Raw genomic sequence first — 14120 nt, 5'->3', positions numbered from 1 at the left:
GTCATGGTCCATCAACCGCTTGGAGTTACGGGCGATTCGTCTGGCCCTTCGGGAGTTTCTGTCTCTTCTCCGCAGTTGCCCAGTTCGAGTTCTTTCAGACAATGTGATGGCGGTCGCCTACGTAAACCGTCAGGGGAGCACCAGGAGTGCACCCCTAGTGCGCGAGGTGGCTCTGATCTGCCGTTGGGCAGACTCATCTCTCTTTCTTGATAGCGACTCATATAGCGGGGTCACAGAATGTGCAAGCGGACTTTCTCAGTCGCCACCAGTTGGAGCCGGGGGAGTGGACGCTCTCCCCTCTGGCCTTCGATCAGGGGGATGCCAGAGATGGACTTAATGGCCACCGCATTCAATGCAAAGGTTCCTCGTTTCTTAAGCATGGGACGAGAGCTGGGCTCAGAATGCATCGATGCCTTTCTTCAACCTTGGCCCAGGGGCCTGCTCTATTCCTTTCCCCCGTGGCCAATTGTGGGCAGGTTACTGACTCGCATTGCCAGTCATCCCGGTCGAGTGATCCTAATGGCCCCGGATTGGTCCATACAACCCTGGTACGCAGATGTGATCAGGCTTCTGTTCGATCGTCCTTTTCTGCTACCGGCGCAGGACGATCTCCTGCTGCAGGGGCCAGTCACGATGGAAGATCCCTCCCCCTTTGATCTTACGGCCTGGCCCTTGAAAGGGCGAGGTTGAGAAGAAAAGGGTATCCAGACGCAGTTATCGCTACGATGCTATAGGCTCAGAAAAGATCCACCTCAATAGCTTATGCTAGGGTGTGGCTTACCTTCGATTCGTGGTGTGCGAGTTCGGGATTGTCAGCGGCTTCTGCTTCAGTATCGGTTATCCTCGTGTTTTTTCAGGAGGCTGTACAAAAATCACTCTCATTGAGTTCCCTTAAAGGTGCAGGTGGCAGCTCTGGCATGTTTTAGAGGCCAGCTTCAGGGGGCGTCCATCGCCTCCCACCCAGATGTGGTTCGTTTCTTGAGGGGCGTAAATCGTTTGTGCCCTTCTCACATGCCAGTTCTGCAATCCTGGAACCTTAATCACGTTCTCAAAGCGCTTCAGGGTCCTCCTTTGGAACCCTTATCAGGGATTACGATTAAGGATCTCACCTTGAAGACAATTTTCCTAGTAGTCATTACTTCTGCATGGAGAATTTCAGAGTTTGCAGGCCCTTTTTTGCAGAGACTCCTTCCTGCGTTTTACGGAGGTGGGGGTATCGATTAGGACAGTTCCTTCGTTTTTGCCCAAGGTGGTTTTTCATTTCCACTTGGGTCAGTCCCTGCATTTGCCGACCTTCCACCGGGATGATTACCATGAGCAATTCCGGGCTCTTCGCTGCCTCGACATGAGACGGGCTCTTCTCAGGTATTTGGAGGTGACAAATGAATTTTGTCTTTCTGACCATCTCTTCGTTATTTCTTACTATGATTGCTTGCTAAAATACTATCATGTTTTACCGTTATCATGTTACCCAAAATCCTTCTGTTATACTAAATGAATACTTCTCATGTATTCTCACTATTCATGATGTATTGTAAGCCACATTGAACCTGCAAAGAGGTGGGAAAATGTGGGATACAAATGCAACAAATAAATAAATTAAATAAATAAGTAGGAAGGGTCATATGGTGTCCAAGGCCACCATAGCCCGTTGGTTGCGGGAGGCCATCTCTTCGGCATACGTGGCATTGGGCAAGCAAACCCCTTTGCAAGTTCGTGCTCATTCTATGCGAGCTCAGGCTTCCTCCTATGCAGAGTACCGTTTGGTTTCTCTGGAAGATATCTGCAGGGCAGCTACATGGGCTTCGGTCCATACATTCACTCGTCATTATCGGGTCTGTGATTGCTGCCGGGTTGGGGGTGTCCCGCCCTACTTGAGGACTGCTTGGGTACATCCCACACGTCTCTGGATTGATCTGTGGGACACCATGGAAGGAAAAATTAATTCTTACCTAATAATTTTCTTTCCATTAGTCCCAACAGATCAATCCAGAGGCCCCTTGGTTTTGCTGTCTGCGGTTTTGTTGCGGTTGGCTAGTTTTTCGGGTTCCGTTGTTCTGAACGTTCCTTTGTTTGATTCAAAAATAAAATAAATAAATAAATATAGAAGTTGTGGAAATATGTTGGGCAATTGGTGTGACAATGTCAGGAGAGTTTTCTATTGTTTCCATTCCACTGCTTTGGTATCATTCATAATTTGGTTCAGCTGGCTGCACAGGTCCACATATAGCAAACCTCGGAGGTTCTCTCTATCTCCACCTGCTGGTAGAGGGACACAACCCACAAGTCTCTGGATTGATCTGTTGGGACTAATGGAAAGAAAATTATCAGGTAAGAATTAATTTTTCCGCAGTGCCCCCGTCATGCATGCATGCATGGGTGCTTTCCTGCCCAGCGCTCAAGCATGAAATCAGCAGTCTAGCATTTTCCGCGAAGCAGAGAGGTTGAGTTTCTCATCTCTCAGCATGTCAAACTTCCCATTTTTGGTGCCTTTCCTTGACCAGGACATTTTTTCTCATTTTTTTTTTACTTTCTTCATTTTAATTACTTCTTAATTTTTCTTTTTTCAGCCTTTTAAGCCTCTGAGCCCTTTTAGCCGGGAAGCATCGACCAATTTTGGGTATGGAACTACCTGCGCTCCCCAGGCTATTGAGCTTTATGACCTTGCCTCAGCTGTTTCTTCCCTCCATGTCAACAAGAGTGGTAAGTGCCGTTAAAAATTGTACGTGATGCAATAGAACTATTTTAGCCATAGACCCTCCCCATAACTAGTGTGGTGTGTTCAGTTCTTGGGTCTGGAGCACCGGGACATACAGTGTGGCCTCTGTCTGTGAATGCAAACGAGGACACTTTAAGCTCAGAGTCCACCCTGAAAAACATTTTGGTTGGGTATTGAGCATGGCAGGGGATTTGGCACTGGACATGGAACATGCATGAGCATCGGGTGTGCCGATGGAACCTCAAGACTGTCCAACATCAGACTCTGTACAGCGATCGCCTAAGGACTCCATGTCCTTCTTGTCGGTGCCACGTGTATCGAGGGACCTACAATGTAAAAAGCAAAATTAAGAAGCATCACTATTCTTCTCCCTCCAGGCACTGCCAGAACCTCCCCTGCATCGACATCCTCAATGAATGGGAAGCATCCATCCTGCAGTGATCACTCTCTTTCTGTACAACTTTTCTCAATGAGAGCCTTTGTAGTCCTCAAGATCCACGCCTGTACAGGCTAAAACTCAGGCTGTCTCCACATCGCTTTCTCAGCTGGTACCAATGCCTACTCTATAGGAGGAAATCCGGGCTGTGCTTAAAGAGGAGCTCTCAGAGCTACTGCACACACAGTCTATTCAGGCTTTCAGGGTGCTTGCACCAGCCTCAGCCCAGCCTGTAGATAAATCAGAGAGTCATACAAGAGGTCCCACACACTGGCTCTGCATCGACCATTGGGGGTACCACGAACCCAACTGACCCACGTCGACTTCGACAGAGAATCTTTCTCCAGCCTCGGAGACTCATCTGCCTCAATGTACTTCCGCAAAGAGCCAATGCTGTAGTCAACACACTTTTCCACATACTTTGAAGAGTCAGACTCCGACCTCTCCTGGGAGACAGAACAGGACCCACGGGACCTCTCGGCTCGAGTCCTATTGCATCCCATCTGACCCTTCTCCGCTGCCTAAGAGATGTAAGTCTGCTCACACGTTTTTTCAGTAGTAGCTCAAAGTGAGTTACATTTAGGTACACTGGGTATTTCCGTGTCCCTGGAGGGCTCACACTCTAATTTTGTACCTGAGGCAATGGAGGGTTAAGTGACTTGCTCAAGATCACAAAGAGCAGCAGCGGGATTTGAACCGGCCAGCTCTGGCTGTCAAGACAGGTGCTCTAATCACTAGGCTACTCCCCTATTCCTTTCCTGGCTTTGTCTGTGAGATGGCCCAAGCTATACCTTTCAAATTAAAACAGAGAATGAGGTTCTAGATTATGAGACTCTTCCTACAGTCATGAGGAGTATTCAGATCAAACACTGGGAGACTCCACTATCAAAATTCAAGTTGCAACAAAGAAAATTGATACAATGTACAGGATAAAGAAATGCACTGGTTTTGAAAAAAACAGTTACTCCACCATTCCTTAGTTGTGGAATCTGCTTTGAAGCGTACTCGCAGTGTGGCATCTCATGCTTCTGCACCTCCAGGCTGAGAAGCTAGAATGTTTGACTTTTTTGGCAAGAGAACATTTCAAGTCTCTATTGCTAACCAACCGCTTATTAGATTATCAACTTATTCCAAAATGTACGTGAAGTCTGTAATACAGAGTACTCTCTCTTTTGCAGACTTCCTCTGGAAAAGGCTGATGATTTCCTCAAAACTTCACAGGAAACTTCTAGATTGTTGTAAATTTTACATCTACCAAGATAGGCCTTTGATGTCTGTTCTCATATTTTCACCTTAGGAGTAGCAGTGCGATGTCTTTCCTAGCTCAGATTTTCCTACCTCGAAACTGCTGTCCAGGAGTGTCTAGCAGATGTCCCTTGTCATGGAGACAACTTATTTGACGACAAGGTCGAGGAAGTGGCCAACCTAATTAAAAAGCATACAAATACTATTAAAACTTTATCCAGGTCACATCCTTCTGCTGCTGCCTCTTCTAGAAGATTTGTGGGAAGCTTTTGTTGCTTTAATTACTATATATCTAAGCATTATACTCCCATGGTGTGATCTCACCTAGAGTATTGCGTTTAGTTCTGGTCACCATATTTTTAAAAAGATAGAGCAGAATTAGAAAAGGTTCAAAGAAGAATTATTATTATTAGCATTTGTATAGCACTACCAGATGCACGCAGCACTGAACACCTGATACAAAGAGACAGTCCCTGCTCAAAAGAGCAAAATGACCAAAATGATAAAGGTGATGGAACTCCTCATATATGACAAAAGGCTAAAGAGGTTAAGGCTCTTCAGCTTGGAAAAGAGATGGCTGAGGGGGAGATATGATTGAGCTCTACAAAATCCTGAGTGGTGTAAGACAAGTAGGAGTGAACTGATTTTTTTTACTCTTTCAAAAAAATACAAATACTAGGAGACACTCAGTGAAGTTACATGGAAATACTTTTAAAACAAATAGGAGGAAATACTTTTTCACTCAATAAATAGTTAAGCACTGCGACGATTTGCTGGAAGATGTAGTAACAGCAGTTAGCATATCTGGGTTTAAAGAAAGGTTTGGACAAGTTACTGAAGGAAAAGCTCATAGTCTGCTATTGAATAGACATACTACTACTAATTTCTATAGCGCTACTAGATGTATGCAGCGCTGTACATATTATATGTAGGTGCATTTTCTGTTCCTAGTGAGCTCACAATCTGGATTTTTTTTTTTTTACCTGGGGCAGTGGAAAGTTACGTGACTTATCCAGCCAGGATCACAAGAAGCCAGTTCCCCAGGATATCAGTCTGCTGCACTAACCATTAGACTACTCCTCAAAAGCTACTACTTACCCTGGGATTGGTAGCATGTAATGTTGCTACTGTTTGGGTTTCTGCCAGGTACTTGAGACCTGGATTGGCCACTGGTGGAAACAGGATACAGGACTAGATGGACCACTGGTCTGACCCTGTATGGCTATTCTTATGTTCTCCCTACTCCTCCACCTCAAAGGACTGTGCCTGAACGCTCAGCATCTGCAGCGGGGACACAATTCACAGACCCCTTCTCAGTCTAAACAACAACCCGGTTTTTGACTGTTTCCTAGAGAGCATTGCCACCATCCAGTTGTCCGTGCGAAGCAACCAACTGGTAGGAGGCAGACTAGTCCTCTTTCAACAGAGGTGGCCGCTCATAACCTCTGACTTTGGGTGCTACGTATCATCCAGCGTGGTTATGTTCTGACCATCCACCAACAGTCTTGTTTTGACTCCCTCTAAATGATAGTACTTAAGAATAGCTCTTTGCCCTCCTCTGGCAGAATGATATAGAAGCAGTTCCTCAGCTGGAGAGGGATTGAGGGTTTTACTCCAGATACATTCTCATACCAGCAAAGACATTTGGGTGGGGAGGGGAGTACAACAATTCTTGACCTGCAAGATTTAAACAAATTCCTACTCAACCACAAATTTTGCATGGTTTCTCTGGGATCACTCTTTCCATGATCCATCTCAGTGACTGGCTTTGCTCTCTAGATCTGAAGGTGGCATACTCTTGTACCTAGTTTTCCTAGGCATAGAAAGTTCTTGTGCTTTCTGCATTATCAATACAAAGTCTTGCTGTTCGGCTTGACTTTGATTCCTCAAGTCTTCACAAAATGCCTCATAGTCGTAGTTGCAATGCTTCACAATTAGGGCATGTACATCTTCCCCTACCTCAATGATTGGCTAATCAAGACAGCCTACCGAGAGTCGGTACAGACCTCAATTCTATCCACCATATGTTTCCTGGAATTCCCCGGTCTTGTGATAAATTACCCCAAATCCTAGCTTCAGTCAGTTAATCAGGGCTCTCTTGGACACTACTCGGGGTCAAGCCTTCCTCCCTCATCCGAGGCAGTCAACATAGTGCATCTCTCTGCTCAGATTTCCAGATCCATCCAAGTATCTGCTCATCAGATGCTCTGCCTACTCGGCCACATGGCTTCAACAGTCCATATAACACCATTGGCTCAGCTCCACTTCCGAATACATTAGCAGGTGCTGTCCTCTCAATGGTCTCAAGCCACAGGATTACTCCACAGCTACGTCACACTCTACAGTGGTGGATGGTCATCCAGAATCTTACCTGGGGACTTTTATTTCAGTTCCTTCCACATCACAAAATCCTCACCATGGATGTCTCCATGGTTGGTTGGGGTGCCCGTCTCCATACACAAGGTTCTTGATCCCCACAGGAAAAATGATGACATATCAGTCTCCTGGAATTGTGAGCAGTCTGGAATGCCAAAAACTTTCCAACCACATCCTCGATTAGATAATTCTTGTTCGGACAGACAACCATGCTGAAGAAAGGAGGTGTTGATGCCCCTGTATAAGTCGGTGAGGCCCCATCTGGAGTATTGTGTTCAGTTTTGGAGGCCGTATCTTGCTAAGGATGTAAAAAGAAGTGGTGCAAACAAAAGCTACAAGAATGGTATAGGATTTGCGTTACAAGACGTATGAGGAGAGACTTGCTGACCTGAACATGTATACCCTGGAGGAAAGGAGAAACAGGGGTGATATGATACAGACGTTCAAATATTTGAAAGGTATTACTCCACAAACGAATCTTTTCCGGAGATTGGAAGGCGGTAGAACTAGAGGACATGAAATGAGATTGAAGGGGGGCAGACTCAAGAAAAATGTCAGGAAGTATTTTTTCACGGAGAGAGTGGTGGATACTTGGAATGCCCTCCCGCAGGAGGTGGTGGAGATGAAAACGGTAACTGAATTCAAACATGCGTGGGATAAACATAAAGGAATCCTGTTCAGAAGGAATGGTTCCTCAGAAGCTTAGCGGAGATTGGGTGGCAGAGCCGGTGGTGGGAGGCGGGGCTAGTGCTAGGCATACTTCTATGGTCTGTGCTCTGAAAATGGCAGATACAAATCAAAGTCAGGTACACACATAAAGTAGCACATATGAGTTTATCTTGTTGGGCAGACTGGATGGACCGTACAGGTCTTTCTCTGCCATCATCTACTATGTTACTATGTAATGTATTATCTGAACAAACGAGGAAGAACAGGTTCTTACCACCTCTGTCAACAAGCAATCCAGATATGGACGGGCAGCTTCTCAAAACATCTCTATAAGAGCTGTTTATCTAGCTGGCAAACAGAATGCTGTGGCAGACAAGTTGAGCAGAGTTCTTCAGTCTCACAAGTGGTCCATCAGCATGCCTGTGGCTCGTTGAATATTCCAACAGTGGGGTACACCAATAATAGACCTGTTTGCTTCTCCTCAGAACAACAAGCTTCTACCGCTTTTGTTCCTGAATCTGTTCTCCAACCGTGTAGCCCCAGATGCCTTCCTGATCCGTTAGATTATAGATCTTCTATACGTCTTTTCCCCACTACCTCTCATTGAGAAAACTCTTCTGAAACTATGTTGACACCAAGGGCCCATGATCTTAATTGTTCTCTACTGGCCAGGTCAAATTTGGTTACCTCTTCTCCTAGAGTTTGTACAGGGAACCATTGAGGTTAGATCCTTTTCCAACCTTGATAACCTTCTCCATCTAGATGCTCGCTCTCTGGCGCCGATGGCTTGGTTTTTGACATATTTACATTCCTTAAACCTTATAGACATTAAGTACATAAGTATTGCCACACTGGGACAGACCAAAGGTCCATCAAGCCCAGCGTCCTGTTTCCAACAGTGGCCAATCCAGGTCACAAATAAGTTGGTAATGCCATACTTTTTGGCAGGATCCCAAAAAAGTTCAATACATTTTATGCTGCTTATCCCAGAAATAAGTAGTGGATTTTCCTCAAGTCATTTTATTAATGGCCTATGGACGTTTCCTTTAGGAAGCCGTCCAAACCTTTTTTAAACCCCGCTAAGCTAGCCACCTTTACCATTTTCTCTGGCAACCAATTCCAGAGTTTAATTACACGTTGAGTGAAGAAACATTTTCTCCGATTTTTTTTAAATGTACTACTTTGTAGCTTCATTGCATGCCTCCTAGTCCTAGTATTTTTGGAAAGAGTAAACAAACAATTCACATCTATCTGTTCCACTCCACTCATTATTTTATAGACCTGTATCATATCTCCCTTCAGCCGTCTTTTCTCCAAGCTGAAGAGCCCTAGCCGCTTCAGCCTTTCCTAATAGGGAAGTCGTCCCATCCACTTCATCATTTTCATCGCCCTTCTCTGTACCTTTTCTAATTCCACTATATCTTTTTTGCGATGCGGTGACCAGAATTGAATCCAATATTCGAGGTGCGGTCGCACTATGGAGCATTATAACATCCTCATTTTTGTTTTCCATTCCTTTCCTAATAATACTTAACATTCTGTTTGCTTTCTTAGCCATCACAGCTCACTGAGCAGAGGGTTTCCAAGGAATACTCCCAGCCTCTAGTAAACTACCTACACAGAAATGTTACCATTTCAGATGGAGAAGATTTCCCCTCTGCTGTACAGCCAGAGCACTCGATCCTGCTAGGTGCTCTCTTCCTACTCTTATGGAGTACCTCCTCTGTCTTTTGGATTCTGGCCTCAAAACTGGTCAGAATACACTGAGTCGCTAGACTAAAGCAAAAGCCAAAAACTCTACAATATGAAAATCTTCAAAATTGTGTAAGAAAGGGAAGGAAAAAGCCTCAACGACTCAGGAATCAAGACGATTTAAAGAGCTACAAATGGATCAAAGATCCTCTCTTTATCATCGGCTCCAAAAACACCCTTCCTTTTATATATGTACTCTTGGTGTCTCAATGTGCATATGCTAGTGTTCTCAAATTTCCATTTAAGAATGGCAATGATGTCTAGCAAAACTCAATATAGCAAAACATTCAGTGTCAAATTATCATTGAATGACAAAGTCCAAGGCAGTGCATAATACAAAAAAAGCACTTATCTCCACAAGGCAGTTCCACGGCTTATGCTGCACCACTCTCTTCACACCCCAGGCTGATGATGGCCAGCGTTTCGTTCTGCTGCTTCAGGGTCCTGGTTGGCGGAACTGTTTAGTGGGCACTCAGAATCAGGCATACTGTTGACACTAAACAGTTCTGCCAACAGGACCCTGAAGCAGCAGAACGAAATGTTGACCATCGTCAGCCTGGGGCGTGAAGAGAGTAGTGCAGCATAAGCCGTGGGAGATAAGTGCTTTATTTTTGTATTTTGCACTGCCTTGGACTTTGTCATTCAATGATAATTTGACACTGAATGTCTTGCTATATTGAGTTTTGCTGGACATCATTGCTATTGTTAAACAGAAATTTGAGAACACTAGCATATGCACATTGAGACACCTAGAGTACATATATAGAAGGGGTTTTTTTTAATTTGTAGAAGTCTTTATTAAGATTTGAGTGATACAACAGAGGCAGATATGTCACATCCAACAACATCGGCAAATACAACGCAGATGTAAAACAATACAAAGTCCAATGAACACTAGAGACAAACAAACTGTGTAATAATCTCTCAAGGCTAAGGTAACCGCTTACCTTATACACATCGGTGTCAGCTAAACAGCTGTGATTGGCTGACAGAAACTTGAATGGACTTAATGGAAAGGGAAGGATGTCTAAGCAACTGAATAAGGTGGTGCACTGGCTTGAGCACTGAGCTTGTAATCAGAAGGTTGCTGGTTCAAATCCCCCTTTTACTAGCGTGGTAATTTAGACGTCCCTGACTGCACTTGCTTGTTTTTTTTTTTTCTTCCAATTTTTCCTCTCTGCATGGGTACCGCGCAGCACCAACTAAACTAAAATTACTTCGGGGACCTGCATACTGCTGTCATGGAGCTGGGGATGACATTTGAGGCTGGCTTACAAGTTAGAAAAAAAAAGTGTTTAATGTTCGTTTTTTTTTGGTGGGAGGGGGTTAGTGACCACTGGGGGAGTCAGGGGAGGTCATCCCCGGTTCCCTCCGGTGGTCATCTGGTCATTTAGGGCACTTTTTTGGGACCTGTTCGTGAAAAAAACGGGTCCAACAAAAGTGACCTAAATTCTCTCTAAAAACACCTTTCTTTTTTCCATTATCGGCTGAGCACGCACATCTCTGCTCAGCCTATAACCATGCCTCAGTCCCGCCTTCACCACGCCTCCGACACGCCCCCATCAACTTTATTCGTTCCCGCAACGGAGTGCAGTTGGAAACACCCAAAATCGGCTTTCGATTATACCGATTTGGGCACCCGCGTGAAAAAGACGTCCATGTCCCGATTTAGGTCGGAATATAGGCGTTTTTCTCTTTCGATTATAAGCAGGTTAGAGAGCCAGCTCTGGAGTCTATTGAACTGCTTTCCAGAAAGCTCGAACCTTAACACGTGACCACCAGAGATGACCCATGGTACCCTTCTGCCCACACTCCCTCCAGCACAATGGGGATACCTTCGGAAACATGTGATGAAGGCACGCTGGAGTCAGATACCACCTATGTAAAACATTTACAGCATTTTCTTTAAAAGGAACAGAAATAGAAATCCTAGATAAAGCATATTCCATGAAATTCCAATCATCATCAGTCAATGTCAATCCCAATTCCTGATGCCAACACAATTGATGCTCAATGGGAGGTTGCACCCACCTACGCTGATAAATATACAAGCAAGTGATAAGACCCCTCGTTCCTTTAGAGTCCTCACACAAATCTTCCAAAAAGGAGTCCTTTCGCATAACCTTGGCCTTTATTTCAATAGCAGAAAGAAAATGTTTCATTTGGGCGTATGCAAAAATATCCTTAGGAGAAATTGCATATGTTTCAACCAGTGTGTTGAGCAGAATAAAGGCCTCTTCATTAAAAAATTGATCCCAAGTTTCTAGACCAGCAGAGAACTAGTTCGAAAAAGGCCCTGGTTCTAAACCAGGTGGGAAAAGAGGGTTATTTGTTACTGGTGTACGTTTAGAGAGGACCAGCTCAGGCTTGGCAAATAGACTATCCCAATAGTAAAATGTTGTCAAGACCGAAGGACAAACATCCTTACCCAATGAACGATATCTCCAAGGAAGCCACATTGATGAACGCAGAGGACACACTCCTGCAGAGTCCTGCTCCAACCCTATCCACCGCTTCTGAGGGCTTGCATGAAACCATTCAATTGCAGCCTGAGCAGCTTTATAATACCAATACATGTTCGGAACCCCCAGACCACCTTTTTTCTGATCCCAATACAGCAACGTTCTAGAGAGACGTGGATGTTTATTAGACCAAATAAAGTGAAGAAGGCAGTCTTGGAGACCTGAGAGACAGGTACGAGAAAAACAAAGAGGGAGAACCTGGAAGAGATACATCAAACATGGCAACACATTCATTTTCATAGTAGCAATCCAAACCAAGATAACTCAATGGAACCCCAAGTCTCCAGATCTTTGTATAGCTCCCGCAAGAGGGGAGGGTAATTAGCTGAAAATAAATCAGAAAAATTCTTGGTAAGATGAATTCCCAAGTACTTGATACTTCGGGTCACCCAGCGAAAAGGCTTGTTGTATAGAATGTAAAATCGGACTAGAAATACCAATAGCCATAGCTTCCGATTTAGTCATGTTGAGCTTGAACCCCGAAACAGAGGAATAATCGGCTAAAAGCTTAATTAAGTTAGGCAGGGAGAGTAACGGTTTGGTTAAGGTAAGCAAGATATATCTAGAAGGTTTTTTGGAGCTGATGATGAAGGAGAGGATCTTTGATCTGTTTGTAGCTCTTTAAATTGTCTTGATTCCTGAGCTCTTTGAGGCTTTTTCCTTCCTTTAATTATACAATTTTGAAGATTTTCATATTGTAGATTTTTTGGCCTTTTCTTTGGTCTAGCGATTTAGCATATCTACACCCTATTACATTGTTTATTCAGAGTACACTGAGTGCCATTGCTTTTCACTCTAGGATTTATAATAAACCAGTTTCTGTTCATCCCTTGATAAGTTTATTTCATACCAAACCTCCTATCAAACCACCTTGTGGGGTCATGAGATCTCAATGTCATCCTCACAGCTCTCATGCAACCTCCATTTGAACCACTTAATTCCTGTTCGGTGAAGTTCCTCACATACAAGGTATTGTTCTTGTTAGCACTTCTGCCAGAAGAGTATGCGAACTTCAAACCCTGGTGGAAGATCTGCTTTACACCAAGTTCTACCAGGACTGAATTGTTCGAACCCACCGCAAATTCCTCCCTGAAGTGGTATTGGAGTTCCACCTCAATCAGGCCATTGTACATTCTTTCTTCTTCCCTAAGCCACCATTTCCAGACTCACCCTGGAGAAGAACTGCATACCTTAGACTGCAAGTGTGCTCTACTATATTAGCTGGAGCATACAAAACCTCGTAGGAAGTCCTCTCAGCTTTTTGTATCCTTTGACCCTAACAGATTAGGGTTTCTCATCACCAAACGTACTATCTCAAATTGGCTGGCTGATTGCATCTCCTACCGGTATGCTCAGGTTGGGCTGACACTTCATGGCCTTGTCATCACTCATAATGTAAGAGCCATGGCAGCTGCAGTAGCCTATGCTCTGCCTCCATTGAAGAAATTTGCAAGGTGACAATGTGGTCTTCTGTCCACACCTTCACTGTTCACTACTGTCTGAATTGGCATTCTAGGTGGGATAGGCAGTTTGGACAAGAAGTCCTGCAAAATCTTTTTACTATTTGAATATCAATACCGCCCTCTGGTCCTTTTTTTCCCGCCAGGCTCACTTTCTCCTTAGTTGCTGGTTTTGTTATTATATTTGTGAGCTTGGAAGCTCATGCATCCCACATGTAAGAATCTCATGCCTGTTTGCTGTCCTCCGAGAACACATCCTACAGGTAAGTACCTTTGCTTTCTCCGAGGACAGCCATATGCCTCCCCTAGGTAGTCTTCTTAGATTTAGTATTATACTGCTGGTCCTGTGCTTGAGTGTTGGGTGGGACGGCACCTGCATATGCACAGTGGGGACACTGCCTCAAAGTTTTAGTGACGGTGCGTCCGCACCGGGCTCTGTGGATGACATCACTCACCTGTGAAAATATATGCCTGCCATCCTTGGAGAACATCTGCTACAGCTAAGTAACTTTGTGCTAATTTTGTTTGATTACAGTAAGTGAACTAGTCAAAGCCTTTGATATTTGTGACACTATTGTAAAAAGGTGATAATCATCTTGGAAAGTAGCTGCTCAAAATCAATTATTGTCAAGTTAAAAAAAAACAAAACTGTGCTATTTGTTTTGTTTTCTTGTTCTGCAGGCCAGAGAAGTTTGCTGCAGATCCAACCGTGAATCACACAAGTGATAAAAATAGGTAAGGGATCATGTGATTTAATTCCTGTGGTTCTACATCCACCTGAAAAGGTTTATGGATTTTTACCAGAACTGACAACAAGGATTTATGGGGAGAAGCCACCCTGGGTAATCCCTTAGATCTGGTTCTTACAAGGCCTTTCTCCTTATGCTCAGGCTCGTGGCCAGGCTCACCCTAGTTTTAGATTTGAAAATGGAAAGTTTCCT

General features: G+C 44.3%; 1 protein-coding gene across 3 annotated transcripts in view; it reads left to right on the top strand.

Moving 5' to 3' along the window:
* The window catches only part of EIF1AD (eukaryotic translation initiation factor 1A domain containing), a 140895-nt gene that overhangs the window by 124238 nt on the left and 2537 nt on the right, over positions 1-14120 (top strand). For all 3 annotated transcript variants that reach the window (XM_030219219.1, XM_030219218.1, XM_030219220.1), the window contains exon 5: positions 13861-13914. In XM_030219219.1, the coding sequence (XP_030075079.1) occupies positions 13861-13914 (54 nt within the window). The remainder of the gene's footprint in view (positions 1-13860; positions 13915-14120) is intronic.

The sequence above is a fragment of the Microcaecilia unicolor genome, chromosome 11 (genome assembly GCF_901765095.1).
Source record: "Microcaecilia unicolor chromosome 11, aMicUni1.1, whole genome shotgun sequence".
Taxonomy (NCBI): domain Eukaryota; kingdom Metazoa; phylum Chordata; class Amphibia; order Gymnophiona; family Siphonopidae; genus Microcaecilia; species Microcaecilia unicolor.
Note: the sequence above shows the minus strand (reverse complement) of the source record. Positions and strands in the feature narration are given on the sequence as shown.